Source organism: Pleuronectes platessa, chromosome 6 (assembly GCF_947347685.1).
Source record: "Pleuronectes platessa chromosome 6, fPlePla1.1, whole genome shotgun sequence".
In the NCBI taxonomy this organism is placed as follows: Eukaryota; Metazoa; Chordata; class Actinopteri; order Pleuronectiformes; family Pleuronectidae; genus Pleuronectes; species Pleuronectes platessa.
In genome coordinates, this window is record NC_070631.1 from 8,800,455 (window position 1) to 8,819,564 (window position 19,110).

A 19,110-nucleotide genomic window follows, 5' to 3' on the forward strand; every position below is an offset into this window, starting at 1 on the left:
GGAGCCGAGGTTGTTTTCAAGTGATCACCTCCAGGCTTGCTCCCAGCCAGAGTCAGTGGCCCATGGGGACAGCATGGTGAAGAGGACATGATATAAAAAAGGGTGGAGGGGCCAGGCAGCACAGACAGAAAGTAGCAGCTTTCATTAACTACCATTAAATAATCAACGGAGCATATACAGCGTTTATCTCTGAGCTGTAATCTTGAGCCTACACCGATACCATGGCACTGCTGAATTACTGGATGTGTTTGGTTGCTGTATCATTGACCGTGACCACAAGCCGAGCTTTAAGAAGGTAAGAAATGCTTTTACCTTTACCTTAAAGACAGAACACATATATACCTGGAAGGATTTACTGTTTAATTGCATTTGCTCAGGAGAAAACATGCTACAGCAATGTAGTAAAAGCAAACAGCAAAACAATTGTGGACTGGAAAGTGTGTTTTATTGGTTCATTATAAAGCTAATGTTTTCAGTGTTGGCAAAACATGTGTCTTGGTTTATTTTTCCGTCCAGGCACTGACAGAAAAGCACTATGTGCTTTATTAAATGCTTTACTGAGACGATGACCAGACATACTGTATAAATCCGACTTAGCATTTCTTCAGTAATCAGCTCCTCCTTGGGATGGAATTTGTTAAAGTTGCCTGAGATGTGTTCTGCTGCTCACCCGTCTCCAGAGTCACCCTGAAGAAGCTGCCGTCCATCAGAGAGACTCTGTGGGAGATGGGTATCTCTGCAGAGCAGGTGTTGACTGAGCTGACCCAGAAGAGCGCAGTAGACAGCGACAACAACGGGACTGTTCCCACACCTCTAACCAACTACTTGGACGTGAGACACTTTTGGGTGTTTTAAATCGTGCTGCATGTCTTATTTAAAACTTATTGTGAATGTTTTTGAACTTAGAAGATTCTGAGGCTCGCAGATAATAGGAAATCTAGTTGTGCCTAGTCAAAAACAGCTGGATTTGAGGTTTTACTCTTGAAGACAAAAACAGACTTTGTTTTTGAAGGTTGAAGTGGCGACTCATCCAAGAGGATTCATCAGCTCTCTTGGATTGGACTCAAAACTTCTCAAAGAGTAAAGCAGCAGAACCGGCTGCCTTTGAATTAGTGCTTCAAACTATTCAGTTACTCCCTCAGTGACTTATTACACACCCTCAAGCTACACATGTGCATTATCGCAGAGTGAAAAGAGGTTTTGAAGAAACAGCATTAAGAGTTCATTGGTTTAGGAAAGTCAGAAATGATATCATACTATTTTTTTCTGTTTATTCCCAACAGACACAATACTTTGGGGAAATCAGTATCGGCTCACCGGCCCAGCTGTTCAACGTAGTATTTGACACAGGCTCAGCCAACCTGTGGGTGCCATCGCACAGCTGCTCGCCTTTCTCCACTGCCTGTTGTAAGTGTCTATTTGAACACACAAGCAGGAAAAATCACCTGAAGTTGGAATATATATATAAATATAAATATTTTGTTGTTGTTTTGTTATCATAATGTTGATGTTACTCTCACGGGTTCCTGTCTCTGCTGCTCACTGCTGCTCACAGATTAAGTTTCAGCCACAGCAGGCAGCTGTTTTCAGCTCAAAACCCACTGGACACTGATGTTTCCCTCAGGATTTAGTAGAGAACAAAAACAGCAACAAAAAAAAAAGAGGGAAAATTTGACTTATATTTGTTAACGAGCCAAAGACATGACTCCAGCTGAATGATTGTGCTTCTTCCAAAATGCTGGTGTATCAATACATCTACTTCTGGTCCTCTATAATCAAGATATTATAGCACAGGCCCCCAAACTCTGGAATAACTTATCAGTCAATAAATTGTAATCATAATTACTTTTACTTTGTTTTGATTTTTGATTTGTGTTTTATCCTTCGGTAAAGCACTTTGTAATTTTGTTAAAACATATCTTTACAAATAAATCCTATTATTATTATAATCAATATGCAAGTTAGGTTACTAGTGTTAAGTTACAGCATTGTTGTGTTCACAATTTGTTTCTGCTGCCCTCAAGTGGTCAATGCATCTGTTAATGCAGGTATAAAAAAGTAAACAAGATTTTATTTTCATGTAAATGTGATGTTGAAGAAGACATTGGTCAATAAAGTTTCCATATATATGGTGGTTTTATGACTAAAATGAATTTTGAACTATTAGTTACTCACAACCAGTACGATGCCTCCAAGTCCTGGACCTATGTTGAGAATGGAACCGGATTTTCCATCCAGTATGCCGCAGGAAATATCAGGGGATTCCTGAGCGAGGACGTGGTTGTGGTGAGTTTGAAATCGATGACTTGTGAAACAGAGGCGGGTCCTCTTCAGATATGATTGAACTTTTCTTGATCGTTAAACTTTTGAACCCCAGCTGCTTTCTCTCCTGTAGGTCGGAGGGATTCCTGTGGTGCAGGTGTTTGCTGAGGCCACCTCTCTGTCTGCCATGCCCTTCATCTTCGCCAAGTTCGACGGAGTCCTGGGGATGGGTTACCCCAACACGGCCATCGATGGCATCACGCCCGTGTTTGATCGCATCATGTCTCAGCATGTCCTCAAGGAGGAGGTCTTCTCTGTCTACTACAGCAGGTGGGCTGAACTGAGGCAACTCTGCTCCTCTAGTTTCTGTTTTGTATGGAATCCCAGATGAGAGAAGAGGGTTTTCGTTTAAGAAATAATAGACATAAAAAGTTATTGGTGAGAAAACATAGACTTTAGGGGGAGTAGGGGAGTTGTCTGAGCCTTTGTTTGAAAGTCACAGCTTTAGAATCAACAGTGAGCATGAGCAAAAGTAAAAGTGGGCTTGAAGGGTGATTTATTGAATGTTTTCAGGGACCCAAAACACTCCCCCGGTGGAGAGCTTGTCCTCGGCGGCACAGACCCAGACTACTACACAGGAAACTTCAACTACATGCACACTAGGGAGATGGGCAAATGGGAAATCACCATGAAAGGGTAAGATCTTCACTTAGTGTGTGTGTGTGTGTGTGTGCGTGAGTTTGTCGGAAATGCCTGTTTTATTGTTTTACTTTCGACATCTCCTCTCATCCTGTCAGTGTGTCTGTGGGGACGGAGATGATGTTTTGTGCAGAGGGCTGCACAGCTGTAATCGACACTGGCTCCTCCTACATCACGGGCCCGGCCTCCTCTGTGTCTGTGCTGATGAAAACCATCGGAGCACAGCTGGATGAAAGTGGGGTAAGTTTTTACACATGCAACATGGTTCCCAGCAAAAGCAAAATCAGTACCCGTCATTTTCAATTGCTCTGTGTTGTTCATCAGTACAAAATCGACTGTGACATTGTCAAGACGCTGCCCAGTGTCACTTTCCATCTGGGAGGTCAGGAGTACTCACTCACTCAGGAGGATTACATCTTGTGGGTAAGCATGACCAATACTGAATCATTTTTATTGAACGATGCAGTGGTGAAATGTTACAAAACTCTGTAGCATTTTCACGTTCTTCACATTAGATATTGCCACTTTATTTTTTCTTGACACTCTTCTACATTCAATACGGACAAATTTACCTTTTACTGCATATTCATAGGATAGCTACAATTGATGGGTTCTTTAAAAAAAAAACAAAAAAAAACATATGATCACCTTAAAAGAATATGAGCCTTAGATGCTCTGCACCTCGCACAGATGTTTTCAGTTATGTGGCTCATTAGACCTGGTGAATGGCGCAAGATAAAAATCTAATATAAGTATCCTGGGCTCCACAATTAAACTCAGTGAAAGGGGACATGTGTACTTAGCAAGTATTTTCATTTTTAATATTTTCAGCACATTTTCCTGATAAATCGTCTGTACCTGCTCAAGCCCAATGTTTGCTGTGAAAGTGTTTTGTTATCGCAGTTTTTATTTACCTGGATATTTCTTTCAGGTCTGTGAATGTTAATCCTGTTTTTGCTAATCATATTATAATTGTTCACCAGCAATCACAGATAGAGGGGGACGTCTGCACCGTCACATTCAGGGGCTTGGATGTGCCGCCCCCTACAGGTCCCATCTGGATCCTGGGGGCCAACTTCATTGCCCGCTACTACACTGAGTTTGACCGTCACAACAATCGGATAGGCTTTGCTACCGCAGTCTGACAGGAAGTTAAACATCAGTAGTGCCTGTTTTTCTTCTCCCCAATTTTTTCTGCTATCTCCCGATGTTTTATTGATACTTCCAGTTTTCTCTTCCTCTGCATTGCCATAATCAAAATAAATCTGTTTTATGAAAATGGAAAAGCGTGCACACAAAGGAAATCATTATCCTCACTTTTCTTGCAAGCCCTGCTCTCCTTCTACACAGTCATTTGTTGCACTGAACACCTTCTGTCTTTATTTATAAGCGTTTAACCAGCAAATGTGTGTGAATCTGCTGATTATCAACACACAGCGAAGGTAGAAATGCATATCTGTATTGTACTGACGTGACAAGACTAAACTTGTTTATTTGGATCTCAAATCAATTCACATCTGACTCCATTAAAGACTGCATTGTTTCCTTCCAAGTCTGTCGAATGCAATTGTGACCATGTGAAAGTCCAGGCTGAAGTTGAAAGCAGATTGCTCCAGCAGGATTAAGCTGCCGCACCAGAGCATTCATATAAACATTTGTCATTGTTGGTGAATGACGGTGCATAAACATTTATACTTTCAGTTAAAAAGGTAAAACAATTGGAAAAAACCTTTGCACAGAGTCGGAGTCACGTGTGTTGCACAGTGTAACGTGAAACCTCACCTTTCTACAACCAAAGCTACTTCTACCCAGCGTAGCTTTATCGTCAGGAACCAACAGTAACATCGGGAGCGAGTGGCTGATAAAATGCCACAATTACATTTCCCTGATTAAATCACCCCTTTTCATGTTTTATGTGCAGCTTGTGATCTCTGACACATGATATTTTCAGTTTCCGTGACAGAAAGAGTTATTTCTAGTGAATCTCGACGGAAAAGTCTCTGAACACCGAACCTCGTCAGGAGTAAACAACAAAGATGTGATCTGCTTACTAAGCTGGAAACAGAGATAACAAAACAATAAAAGCATATTCATCAGACGTTATTGTCAGATCCTTTTTGTCTCTTCTTCACAGGAAAGCCATCTCGTGCTGCAGTGAAATGATGGTGGGGATTTCATGGTTCCTCGCTCGCACTTCCATGAATTGTCTGCTTTGGATTTTATCTATCTTGCTGGTCGTTAATACACTGACCTGATGCAGATGTCTCATAAGATATATTACTTATGTTTTCTGACAAGCAGAATTCGTATTTTGACTCTGGAACAGTCGCACCCGGTTGCTTAACAAAACCACAAACTAAAACTGGCAGTTGTTTTAACATACCGCTACAAAAAAGGGCTTTTATGTTTATATCGTTGATGTACTTATTTATCATTTCAAGCTTGGGGACTCTGTGTAGTTTACTATATTCTTTATTAAAGAAATCAGTCAGTAAAGAAAATGAGAGCTTTTCCTCTTCGGTACTTCTACAAGGCTACAGTTTCAAAATGTCAGCAGAGGAGAGGTTGGGATCTCGAAAGACTGAAAGACTTATCTTTCACCCGGTAATTCCGGCATTTTTATCTTAAAGTATTTGCCCTAAAATTAATATAAGATATGAGTCACCCTGTGGTAGCAAAATGTTTAATTAATCAAGATCCATGAATTATTCCTTTGGTGAAATATTATGCTTCCATCAAGTTTTGTGAAAATCCCTTCGGTAGTTTTTGTGCCATCCTGCTGACAAACAACAAACAGCGGTGACGTTGATGAATCAGTCATATGCTGGATTGCATGTCCCCAATTCAGATTTGAACAGTTACCAACACTGCACGGTCTCTTAGCTTCTGCTTCATTTGTGCATGCGCCTGTGTCAGGGGCTCATTTTCAGCTGTGATACATTTGAACAAAAACAAAGTGTGTTGACTCCGTGTCTGTTCTGTTTTATCTCCTACCCTCCTCCTCCTCACCTCTCCAGAAGCACTTATCTATATGTATTGCGCTTTAGTTTATCCTGGAATCAGTCAGCTATGGATATTTAGACACAGCAGCTATAATCATATTTATGTTGCCATCTAATATTTCTCTTGTAGTGGGCTTTGTATGCTCTCATAATACGACAAGATAGGGGTCCCGGTTCTCTCAAAGCTCTGTATGGAACCTTTCAGAGTTTATCTAATCCATCTGCTATAATCATATTTGAAGGTTTACATTGGTAATCTTTAAAAGTAGCTTTGATGAGTATCTTGTGACAAAAATGTCCCAGAGCCACTGAGTCAGACAAACTGGCTGAAGATGCTTCTTCTTCAATGGTTTACTCTCCTGACTCATCTAAAACAACAGGAGATGACTCTTCCCCCTTTTCCTGCGCCTCATTAACTTCATCTTTTATTATTTAACAAAAAAGCTTAAATTCATGGTTTCAGGTGTTGCCTCAGTGAATTAGCTGGCTAGCTACCACCATGCCTAAAATTACAAAACTCACGTTCTCTTTCATGCTGACATAAAATGCCCCCATGTGCCAAGTATCGTGATGCAGAGCAGACTCAAAACATACTTGCACTTTTGATCAATGGTCGATTATATTCACAGGCTTTAAATGCAAGATCAGAGTGAGAGATGAATACACCCAGAGCTTTTTTATGTACATTCAAGTGCTGTAGCCTCAGATGCCCAGGCCTAGTGATGACACTACCAATCATACAGTGCATATTACATATTTCATTTTCATACATTTGTGCATTTTGGGAAATACCCTACTGTATATTTATTCACTTTCTTGTCCTGAGTTCGATGAGAACATCAATGCCACCCTTTGTCCGAATCAAAATGAATCTGGAACTAGCAGATTGTTAAAGCGTCTCACTCATGTCCAAAACTACAGAGATCAGCCAAACAGTATCTCCATTATGAACATCTTACATCCGACACAGGCTCCCTCCCAATTTATCACAATAGGTCACGTAGGTCCAGACCATAGATAGTTTATAAAGACAGACCACGCGTCTCCTCTTCCTCCGGTTTTACAAAAATGAAAGCAAAACATCCTGGCTACAGACGCCACCATTCTGAGTCTCCGAAGTAGTTATTGTGGTGTGGAGCTGCGGTATCAAGGTATCATCATTACAAGCAACCAATCACAAGTGAGTCTCAGGTGTCAATCTTGATGTTTCACCCAGTGACTACTTAAAACCAATCACTGGACATACATGTACTACCTAGTACCTAAAACCATCCTTCAGAAAGAAATCATTCAATCACATACTCGCATGTCCCATATAATAACATGGTGGAGCAGAATTCATGACCTATACTGCAGCCAGCCACAAGGGGGTGATAAAGGATGATTCGGCTTCCCTTTTGGGAAGCTGTAATGTCCTTCATTTTTATCTTCAGTCTTTGATCAACAGGCTTTAATTTGCATTTTCACGGGTTGGATTCCCCTTAAGCATCATTTAGTAACATTTTTAATAAAAAATGAAGCGTTAGTTTTATTAGTGGCCACAGAGTCACAGTGGTTAATGGAGGGCATAGAAAGTGCACAAGAGGCTGGGGTTTGCATCACAAGTCCTGTCTGCAGTTCAAACTGCACCTAAGGCGGCTGCAGTGTGTGAACCTTTATTTATCATTCTTCACATTGTTTTATAATCCGGAAACCTGTTTGCGCTTTTATAGGATGTGTGCATGTATTACAAGTTTTGGTCAGGTTCAGGCGACAGAAAGATTGCGGTGTGATTTAATACAGGAACTTTCACTGCAGCTTCAAGACCATCATGAGGTCATGCCCCATATACATCAACAGGCACTAAGCGGCACTTTGCTTTACTCGTGTATGATGCTAAAGGGCTATCTATAGGTATGATCAAATGGAATATCTGGTTTGTTTAGTTTGTTCAATATTGTAGAGTGTAGAATTACATGTAAGGGTTTTACGAGCAGGTATGTGCAGGATTGTGCTGTTTCTTTATGCTACACTTAACCAATCTGGCTGCAGCTTTTTCATCTGAATCCCTCTGAGAAAGCAAATTAGATCTTTTCCAAATATTATTGCAATTGGAATTCAGTGTACAGATGCACTGAGATTTAGAGTTACTACACAAGCATTTTATTGCAGTGTTAATTATCTGCAGTATCTTGGGAGTTCCAGGGATAATTCCAGAAATGTCAGCAATGATACAAGTAGCAGGGGTAGAAATACTATAACAGCTAATGTGAAACAGATGGACAGTGACTGTTGAAATGTTCCAGTACAGATTTCTACTGTACTACTGGCTTTTGTCATTTTCAGCCATGAGCTGAAATACTCTGCTCCCACACCTTTTGGCAAAGGCAGTAAATGGAGCCACAGAAGAAAATCAACAGACCTTTTTAACTGAAAAATGGAGCCACACAAAATGTTGGATATACTTCCCTCGAATTGATTATTAATAATTAATGAATGAAAAGCAGCTGTCAATAAGTATCATAAATGTGATGATTTTCTGATTTTCTGATTTACCTCTGTTTGTGGAATATTACCCCACTTGAATATTTCAGAATAAAACGATACATATGTATATATATGTGGAGATCTATATATATCTGCAAATGTTTATTTCTCAATGGCCCAGATTATGTCCTAAAAGCAACTCTGCAATAATTGTGCATTGGTATAGGACTATTTTTTTTGCAGAGGATTAATACACATTTTATGCTCTAATGAGTAGCAGGTGGTGAACAACGTGATATATCAGACTCTGGGCAGACAACGCTTGTAAGCGGGATGTATTCATTATTGTCTTTGTATTCATTAAAGACTCATCCTGATTATAGCAGTACCACAGTGCAAAAAAAACTCCCTCATTCTAGGACAGATGTGGCAAAAGTATTATCAGCAAAATATATTTATAAAAAAGACATGATAGTATATTAGTGTAACATTTCAGTTAATGGCAACTTCAGGTCTTTTTACAGTTTGTGCCTCTTTTATTCCAGCTTTTAAATTGGTAAAAGTGTATCTATAGATACGTGAATGCATTTCTGCAAATATCAAATCATTTCTAATAAATACATTTTGTAAAGTGTAAATAAATAATATATAAATAGAATAAATATATTATATATAGTTATCGTTGAGGTTGTAACATGTGAGCAGCATTGGAGTGTTTCTGCAAATTGAGATTGAGCTCATTGTTTGTTGCCCTTAATGTTATTTGATGAACTAATTTCCAGCAACGCATTACATATTATTAGATCATCAATATGTTTTGAGGATCGGGTCAGTACTGTACTTGAATGCATGTGCCCAGTTTCAATTTCCTACCACTGATTCAATTCCAAAGTGAAAAAAACCTACATTCCACAGTATGACACCAATTAATGATTACGATTCATGAGTTAGTGATGTCAAGAGTAGGAATGTGTTCAGAATACAAAGGGTAAGAAGTCGCTTCCTGTCTTAATTGATGCCAGGCCTGATGGGAGTCCGCACATCTATTACGAGAAGAATTCCCCATCAAAAATAACTCACAAAGACATTTATATGACTGTTTGTGTCTATCCCCTTTTATGTTGGGTTAGGTCAGTTCTTAGAAATACTAGTGCACGACCCCTGTCCCAATAGACCCAGCTTTCAGGGAATAAATCGAGGAGCATGCGTCCGACAAAACATCGTATCCTTGAGGGTTCCGTGCATCTTATTTTTCTTGCTCGCCTTGACTCAAGTCGATCCAGTCAATCACAGCAGTTATTATTCAGAATAAAGGGAAAGTGCATGGCCCCTAATCACAATAGTTTTTCTGAGAGCTCATGTGAGGAATCGCATTTCAAAAGGACGTGGCTTCAAGTCATAGAGATTCAAGAATAACAACAGATGTTACCACCACTATATTCAAGCTCTAATAAATCATTTTATTCAAATGTCCTTTTTTCGAAAAAAAAAAAGAACTCTTTGTTGTGTCTCTTGCCCGACATGTTAAACAAAAAATGTATTATCCCGTTAATCTTTTGCCTAAACAACTTTTTGTTATAACACATTTGCAGAGACCAGGACAGCGTATCTTGTCAAACAGAGGACAGAAGGGAGGTCTTTAAAAAGGGCTGTCCGTCAGCTGAGACAGTTAGTCTTGGTTTGAACTCACTCTGTGCTGGAGGAGCACATCAGGCAATGCTTTGAAGAACGGAGCCACATGACGAAGTGTCAAATTTACTTCTTTCTGTGGAGCGGAATTGAATATATGACAAGGATCTCTTTGCTTCAATGTGTGTGACAGAGGAGTCTGGTGTTTTCCATTGTCAAACACGTACCAGATGACCATCTTTGTGTCAACCCTGATTCAGAGCAAAGCGAAGGTAGGTGAGACATTTTTTAAACTAATGCGGTAAAAAGTCAAAGTTCGCTGCCTGACAAGTAAAGGTCATGCAAGTGTTGGTCGGAGTTTGAAGTTTGATGCACGATCCTGCAGATGGCTGACCTACATAGATATCATAGCAGCATAGAGAAAGCAACTCATGTGATAGGTGACATTTGCATCATGTGCTCCTGCATTTGCCACATACCAGTCACATCAATAGTTTTATTAGGTTACATTAACTTGATTATGTGTCATCTTTAGTCATTAAATAAAACTTGTGGCTGGCATGATAGTCTTTCAGTTCACCCATATAGCATCTTTTTTTATTTTGAAATCTCGTTTTATTTTTATAATGTTGTTTTCTATTTGCTTGAATAGTGAGTTAAAACACATAATGGCACAAGATGTTTTTCCTCTCCTTCGGATCTTGGCAATCAGCCTGCATGCACAGACTGAACAACTTAGATTCATGGTAAATCCTGACACACAAACTACGGGGAACGTAGAGTAAAGACAAAATATGAAAATAGTTCTTCTCGTCTCTAGTGGCTTTGAACTGTCCTTTTTGTCTTTATATATCGCCAAGGTCGACCAGGCAGCAGATAAATCTTTTTTGAACGCTTCAACTTAGTGTTTCACTGGCATCTGTCTGGGCTGTTAGCTGTAAAAGCTGCCTCGAACTCAGGTTAAGTGATTCAAGGAGTTAATTATGAAGGAATAACATCCAGTGCAGACATATTGCCCGCAGTGTGAGGAACATGTGCTTGTCACCATGTTTTAAATCCTGAGTAGAAGGATTAGGTTTCATCAGGAGCCATTTTACTGTTACAGATGCCAAAAGGTGCTTGGTAGCAGGCATCGTTGGCTACAGGAGGAGTCTATGAATGTTGCTCTCTCTGGCCGAATTTCCATGGTAGAGGGCACTATTTGACCATAAGTGGAATTGATCTAATACCAGGCTGGGTTCCACTGAGGTCAGGCACATTTAAACATCTGTCACTGGTAAAAAGGCGCTGTACACGTTAGACTAAATCTGAAATCCGATACTTTGTAAGGACCCGGGGTTGAGAAACAGAAATGTTATGCACATTTGATGTGCAGGGGTGGAGAGAGAGCATTGTTTCTATCTTTTCCCATGACATGGACCATTAGAATCTTGGACGGAAATGCACAAATTGCTCAAATGCCTTCTGTTACGGAGCGAAACAAGAGGAAACTCTACTCCGGTTTACTTTGAACTTGTTTTTCCTTTTAAAATAACTTATAAGAGGAAAGAAAGGAAGAAAGCTCTCCTACAAAGGGAATATATCACAGTTTGGAAGGGATTGCTGAATCCGAGCGACACTGCTATGTGGATTACTTTCATGTTGACATGGTTGAGGTCAGGATGCCAATATCGTCTCTAAACATTGCCTTGGTTGAATTGATGCTTGAGACTATCTTTGTCTATTTTGTGTGTCACAATCTTCCCTTTGAGTGACTTCATGGCTGGATTCTGTTTTTATTTCCCCTTTTATTTTGAAATTACTTTCCTTGCACATCTGTTGTTATTTACTTCCTGTCTTTGTTATTTTTACCCGCCTCTGTGATGATCTGCCCCGCCCTAATTAGTTTCACCTGTGTCCTATTGTCTTCCCCTAGGGTATTTAAAGCTCTGGATTCCCCTCACTCCCTGTCAGTTTGTCTCTTTGGTTTCCTGCATTTGTTCCTGTCTTCTTCCCCATGTGTTTTGCGAACTGAGTTTTTGATAGCCAGAGATTGGACGTCCTGACTTTTTGCATGCCTGCTTGTTCTTCTGTTGTTTTCATAGTCACGTGAACCACTTTTCTCATATTAATAGTATTGTCACTGCATGTTGTCTGCCATCACGTGTGTGGGGACTGCACTTGGGTCAAGACCTCAAATCTTCACACTAGCAGGCGCTTTGTTTTATAGAGCTTAAAGATTTGTGTTACACTCTACAAACCACATCATGGTGAAGGGAGGAGGGGGCTGAGTAAGGAGGACAGTGAAATAGCACTGACATTGGCATGCAACGTGTCCAGAAAGCTGTGAATTCATTGTCTGAATGGCTTAAGGAACATCCCTGAGTCTCAGCTGTCTTGATTTCAGCATGCCAGTCTCGTGTTTGCCAGCCGCGCCTCGTTCTTCCACCTGACAAGCCACCAGCCTGCTTCCAATCATGTATCCTACAGCTAGACTTCCGTCTGTTAGTCGTTAGCCTGTTCCATTGTCTGCTGACCTGCTAACAGCTTTTGAGCCATCTAACGTGCAGCCTGGATCCTATCGGCTAGTCCCAGGCCCCCAAGACTCAATCCTATTTCCAAACCTGGATATAACTCAGTAAGATGCTAGTATCCACTTTTCATTCCAGTTGGCTAGCCACAGGTCTGCTTGCCTTCAGGATGATAACCAACAGCATGCCGGCCTTATGTCTTCACCTCAACCTGCTAGCCTTCATCCTGTTAGCCATCAGCATACTGGCCTTCCATTCAACTAGCCTCCAATCTTTACAGAAGTTGGCTAGCATATGACCTAGTTCTTCTTCTGGGCAAGTTATCCACCTGTCTGTCCCTGCTACCAAGATGTCCAACTTCCTGACCCTGAAGATCTTCTTCCCAAGACATCTGGGGATCAGAGCTCCTAAAAAGTACGATCCTGTATAAGCGAAAACTAAGCTTGATCCTGATCCCAGTTGACAACAACTCCCGATCACCAGTTGATGGTATGGTTTACACCAGCCTCTGGTTTCCAGTTAATGGTTCTTACTTAACCTAATCCTTGTTCCCGAAAGTAGCCGAGTCAACACCTGCGCCAGATCTTCAGCTACCAGCTCCTGATCTCAAGTGGACAGTCCCTGCTGACAAGCAGCCAGACATCTGGGCATCAGATGCATATCCATTTAACCCCACCAAGCTCTGCAATCCAGCCTGCACCAACCTGGGGATGAATCCTCTAGTGCCAGCTGCCTTTCCGGACCACCAGTCTCATTGGTGTTCACACTGTTCTTTAGTGAGGCAGAACTAGACTCCTGCTGGTCCTTGATGGAGTATCTTTGTTACCTGTCAGCCTCATGTTTAACCTTCAGGGAGGTCCTGCCTTCATCGGTCTGAGAAGTTCATCCTGTTTTCCTGGCCTCTGGGCCATCCACTGACGGCCCTCTGCTCTGTACCCTCATCTTGCAACCTGAGGTCTCTTATTCCATCCCTGCCCTCTGTGGGGCGTCAACGAAAGGTTCCCCACTTTGCCCTTGCACAGTCCTCCCGCTCTTCCACTGAATTCCCCGACATATTTCTTTTTTCTCCCTGTTCACTGGCCCCTGTTTATTATTTCCAGCTTTATTTAAACTTTTCTGTCCTTGTGTGGCTTCTGTGCCCCCCCCCCCCCCGCTCTATGATTGTCTGCCTGCCCAACTCCTTGTCACCTAAATCCTATTATCTTCCCATTACTAGAGAATAGAGGCCCCTGAGTTCCCTTTCACTCTTTGTCTGTTTTTTTTTTAAGTTTCCTGCATTTGTTCATGAAATATTGACATGTCTTCTTATATTGTAGCAGCAAGAATTCAAACTATCAGTTGTTTGCCCACCTGCTTGTTCTTCTATGTGTTCTAGCCACCTTCACGAAGAACTGGTTTTATTTTATTAAAAGCACCTGCCTTCCTTCACATGTGTCTGCACTTGGATCTTAAAATCATTGACTCTTGACATTATGATTCATTATCTACTTGATTGATGTCTGAGTACTTCTAATGGGATATTTGGTATTGAATGTACACATTTTTGTCAAACCCCCCTTGGACAGTTCAATGTAAAGATAATGTATGATTGTTTCAGTTGCAGGTAAAGTGTCTGTGTGTGCTTATGTTCCTGAGCTTCCCTCTGAATATGGCTGAGGTCCCTGGTCCATGCAGACACTCCATCACTAGGGAGCACCTGCTTACAGTCAGGAACCTGGTATGTGTTGAAACAACATCAGAAACAGCTGTTGAAACAAAAGCAGAAACGTCAATCCCACTATAAAATCTTTGTTGTTTCTGCAGATGGATAACCAGTTGAGAAGTGGTTGTTCGATAACCTATACATTCATAGAAAGGAGAAGTTTGGTAAGGTAACATTTGTTTATTATGGTTTCCCTACAATTTAAACTTTCCAATAATTGCTGTGTGGTTTTATGTTAATTACCTTGTGGTGTGATTTTATACAGAGCAAATGTTGCTTTGTAAAAGCTGCTTTACCATGGATCCTGGAGCTTCTCACCACCCACTTCAAATATAACCGGGGGTCAGTCAATGATGGCTACGTTCAGTCCCTGAGAGCGCTCATCCTCAACATCTATTCTCAGAAATGTGTGCCACAGATTAATGAAGAGGTCGAAGTGAGTATATGTTTTTTTTGTTGTACTTGTAGCCCATTTCATTTGGGCGAAGGAATACATTTTCATAAATATAAAACATTAAAAACAAATATGTGATAAGAGAAACTACCCAGCATGAGATGATAAATCTGCAATACTTGTGAAAATATTTTAGGTATGTTTCTTGGAATTTACCACAGGATAAGCCAGAGAGTTTTGAGACGCTGTACAGAGGGTCTCCTTCAGAGGCACTGCAGAGGGCTTCGGAGGTGCTGTCTGTTTACTGGGAGCTGATCACAACCAGCAACGCACCAGTGGACTGGAGATGCCAGCACGAATACACAGAAACCTTTGGCTCTACCACAGAGCTATTCACAGAGTCACCCGCACATTTTACAGGTGGGAATCTCAATCTACTGGAAAGTCCTGTGATGAATTATGCAGATGTCTGGAGCTATTGAGATCACAGATTTCCTGTTCTTTTCTACAGACAGTTATGGTAGGAAGTCAGTGAAGGCCTCTCAGAGAAGACCGATCAAAGACCTGTACAAGCTTTGCTTCATCATTGCCTCCATTTGCGGAGGACTGCTATTCATACTCACGCTCTATTGTCTCATCTCACAAAAGGTACTGGTGATTCTGATTTGTTAATTCTCCACATCACATGTGCCCTAATAAAGTTAAGCATTCCAGTCATACTGCGAAAAAGTAGGTCTTGGCAGCCATGTACCAGCTCCCCCTATTTGTCTTTATTTATAAACCCATAGTAATGACTTCAACCTTATTGGAGATTAAACAACTGTAATTTATTTCATAAATGACTGATGCTGCAACCAGTGCTTTTATATTGCATTAAAACAAGAAAACAGACAAAAAGGTGTAATAACAGCTAAACTACCCCATAAAATGAAGGCAATGAAACAGTTGTAGATGCAGTAATCCTGGTAAAAACATAGCATATCTGGAGAGCAATAGCAGGTCTGCCAAAGCAAATGTGTTTCGAAGGGGGAGCAAAAGCAGACAACAAAAATTTCTTTAATTACAACCAAGCCTTGGTTATGGCAAGCTCCCTTTACATTTTATCTGAGGGACTTATCAAATGTGGCCACATAGGAAAGAGCTCCGTCTTCATGGCTAATGAAAGTTGTAAAGAAATGTGAATGATTTAGTTTTTTGGAGGAGAAATCTAAGAGTCTGGTGTGATAGTAAACAATGTTGTTCTGTGGCTTTACTGTTCAATGAGCTGCATTTGATCCTTTAATCCTCGTTTGGAAATCATGTTCTGCATCTGACCTAGATATATATTGAGCATTGATATGTCGCAGAAAAAGGCTCGCAGACTGAGTAAATCTGAGGTCACCGCTTTGATGGAGCAAAGTATTGCTAATGCCTAATATTCACGTCATGCATGTGTTAACTCCGGTACGTAACTATGGTACCGTCGAGAATGTACACAGAGCTCGCAGTAACAGCTCCTGCAGTTTGGGGCTGAGTGAGTCAGAATGTTGCAATGTTTGTTCTTTCGCAAATGTGCATTATCTTGAATGGCAGGATGATTTTGATCACATGGGAGCCAGGGTTCTCATTTATCACATTACTCTAGAACTGAAAGAGCATCAGCATGTAATCACATTAGAGCCTCACACAAGTGGTGGGTTAATTTCAAACAAATTCTTCTGTCTGAGTGGCTCTTTTAAGTCAGTATTGGATGATTTCTCACAGTGAAGTTACTGTTTAGGGGTTTGTTTTTCGTCCTAATCCACTGCAGGATCACAGGGAATGGGGATGTAGTGCCGCTAAATGCATGAATCCATAGTCAATCTGGAGCTGGCTTCTTAAAGACTTTTAGTTTTGATTGAATCAGACTTCAGACAGACATTTACATTTTTTGGCAGACGAACCGATTTTGGCAAAACCTAACGAAGGTAATCAGTGACAAACGAGAAATGTTCAGATGAAAAAGAAATTTGTTGGACTAACTTGCTGCACCAAAGGTTGTTTAAGGTTATATTACAAATAATCTAATCAATATTTCAACATTGGTAAACAGTTATACAGGGTAAACATTTTAGACAGGAACATTGGAAATCAATGATTTTTGGGGCTATTGATGCCAAATCTTGCATTTGATTTATGTAAATGACATTGGAGAAATGCGTTGCTCCCTGCCATAAATTGATCCTGTCTTGTTCAGAGTTGACTGAGCAGCTTGTGAGTGCAGCTGGAACTGGCCTCTCCTTTGGGAGGTCTTGGTTCCTTGTATTCCTGTTTAACTGATTCCATTCGGTGACACAACAGAGCAAAGCTTTAGTCTACCTCCTGCCTCTCCCGCGTTTTGCCACAGCGTGCGTGTGGCTTAACGTTGCCCCTCGAAGCCACGGCACTAAACCTTTTCTGACTTTAATGAACATCTGTGTGCGCAGTGAGAATGTGTGACTAAAGAGAGGTGCATGGGCTTCAAATGCGGTGTGAGGGAACAGACTTCATTAGAAATTACATGTTGGTTACTTGCATCAGAGCCATGTCTGTGAATAATCTCAGAGCCTACAAAATCTGTGTTTGTGTCGACTGTTGTATTTGCTCTGGGACCATGAGGCCTACGTTAGCAAAAAATAATTAATGTCCATGCAGGTCTATTACAGTTTCTGACATGAAAGAAGGAGTTGGGCTTAGGCAAACTAATTAGGCAAAGGCAGATGTTCAAACAGTGACATAACATATAGGTTGGCTGCACTGACAGTGTTGGTAAAATAACTTCTGTAAATTCTCCGTCATATGTAAGCTCCTTCAATCTGCGGATCTTTTGGACAGTATACCAGTGTTGATATCTTGAATAACCTTTACTGATGAACGTTGACGGACGCGAGGCTGTAACTTCATGAAGGTCAAAACAGGGTTAAATTTACAGCTCTTTCTTAATCTCCAGAGCCAAACAATCCGTTTCTTTCTGCTCAGTTTGCCTCCAGCAAAAAGCTGTGAGTCAGAATCCTTAAGTGCAACCCTGTAAATGTCTAGCTCTGCTTTTTCTATACAGGGCTGGGGCAAAGTAACGTGAACATCACAATGCCAAGCGCTTACATTTTTTTTAAAATAATCTATCCTTTGGCTGCGAAATGCTTAACTGTCTTTAATTTGAAAGGTGGCTGTAAAAAGTTGTGGTTTACTCAGTCAAGTATAAAACAGGCTGTGGAGCAGCCTGGACTCGATGGATTCCAGAAGTCATTATAAAAAAAGTTGTAATGGTAGAGGAAAAAAAACATTGAATTAGCCCACTGCAACCTTTCTACTTTGTGCAGCAGTACTGTGCACTGCCCTGTCCAGTTATGTGCTCAATATCTTCAAACTCAATTATGATTAAAATAGATCTTTTTGTCTCAATCTTTGCACACAACCCTCTGTCAGTCGCATTCCTCCAGAACTGCAAATGATTCCGTCTGTTAGTTCAAATTTCAATTTCTTTTGTTACTCACCCTATGTGTCCATTGCTTTCATTGGATTTGATTTTCTTTCCAAAACAGAGAACCCACAACCCTCACAGATCAAGATACACAAACCAAAGGTAGGAGCACCGGGCTCATTACAATTAAAAATGACTGGTCTGCCCATGTTTATTATCGTCCTAATGCATGTGTTTGTCATCTGGGTTCAAGCAGAGACCTGCAGGACATAGAGATGGAGCCACAATAATGTGAGTATCCTTCTCACCCACATCAAAATGCTCTGGTCAGTTAAACAGCCGGAGTTGGCACAGCACACATCATCTGTCTTCGCCTCGACGTGGAGCATTCACTCTATTTCAATGTTTTTCTCCCTCCTCAGGTGACACACGGCACATCACTGCAGCGGCAGACGGAAAACTTGTGAAGCTGTACATTTTATCCATCACAAACAAGTTGTCATATCAGTATTGTGTGTAATATATCACGCTCACCTATTTAATCTGAGGCTTCGCTTTGACTGAAAGCAAAGATGGACCTTATTTGGATTAATATGCTATGTATATTATGTTTATGCGTTATCTTTTGCAGTTCACAAAAAAGTTTTTATTTTTACACTAGTCATGAATGTTGAATAATGTCTCAATTTGCTGCCACTTAACCAACTGTTTGTAATGTTATTTGCCAAACATTTCCACAAGTTATTTATTAGTTTGACTCTATTCCATGACCATATTGATAATAAAAACTTACCATCCAGATCCTAAATGCATTGCCGGCCAGCTACCAGTGTATTCATTATCCATGACTTTGAAACCAGTTAAAGTGTATGGTTGATTGGTGGCTGACCTGAGGACACAAACACAGGGAACTCACATGTAAGGCGCAGGTAATGGCTTCCTTCACGGTTTCATTTAATAGCCTACACCCTGTTCGTCTTAATACTTTATGAGGTGTCATAAATGCTTTATCATCCCTTTCTCGCCGC

At 40.8% G+C, this 19,110-nt stretch overlaps 2 protein-coding genes across 7 annotated transcripts; both read left to right on the plus strand.

Annotated features, from left to right (window-relative positions):
* Positions 1-5,057, plus strand: ren (renin). The gene is made up of 9 exons (XM_053425783.1): positions 1-295; positions 681-831; positions 1,284-1,407; positions 2,168-2,286; positions 2,396-2,592; positions 2,836-2,958; positions 3,060-3,201; positions 3,286-3,384; positions 3,945-5,057. The coding sequence occupies exons 1-9, from the start codon at positions 222-224 to the stop codon at positions 4,104-4,106; spliced, it is 1,191 nt and encodes a 396-aa protein (XP_053281758.1). The 5' UTR covers positions 1-221; the 3' UTR covers positions 4,107-5,057.
* A 5,027-nt stretch (positions 5,058-10,084) lies between these two features.
* Positions 10,085-18,890, plus strand: csf1b (colony stimulating factor 1b (macrophage)). 6 transcript variants are annotated; one of them, XM_053425789.1, is made up of 9 exons: positions 10,085-10,334; positions 14,166-14,285; positions 14,372-14,434; positions 14,536-14,706; positions 14,886-15,084; positions 15,176-15,312; positions 18,204-18,244; positions 18,336-18,373; positions 18,505-18,890. In XM_053425789.1, exons 2-8 carry the CDS (start codon positions 14,193-14,195, stop codon positions 18,370-18,372), a joined length of 741 nt encoding a protein of 246 aa, XP_053281764.1. In that variant the 5' UTR covers positions 10,085-10,334; positions 14,166-14,192; the 3' UTR covers position 18,373; positions 18,505-18,890. The 6 variants fall into 6 exon arrangements, with proteins under 6 accessions (XP_053281764.1, XP_053281761.1, XP_053281762.1 ...); XM_053425786.1 differs by having other exon boundaries at positions 10,089-10,330; XM_053425787.1 differs by having other exon boundaries at positions 10,089-10,330; positions 18,339-18,373.
* Positions 18,891-19,110: the final 220 nt, after the last annotated feature.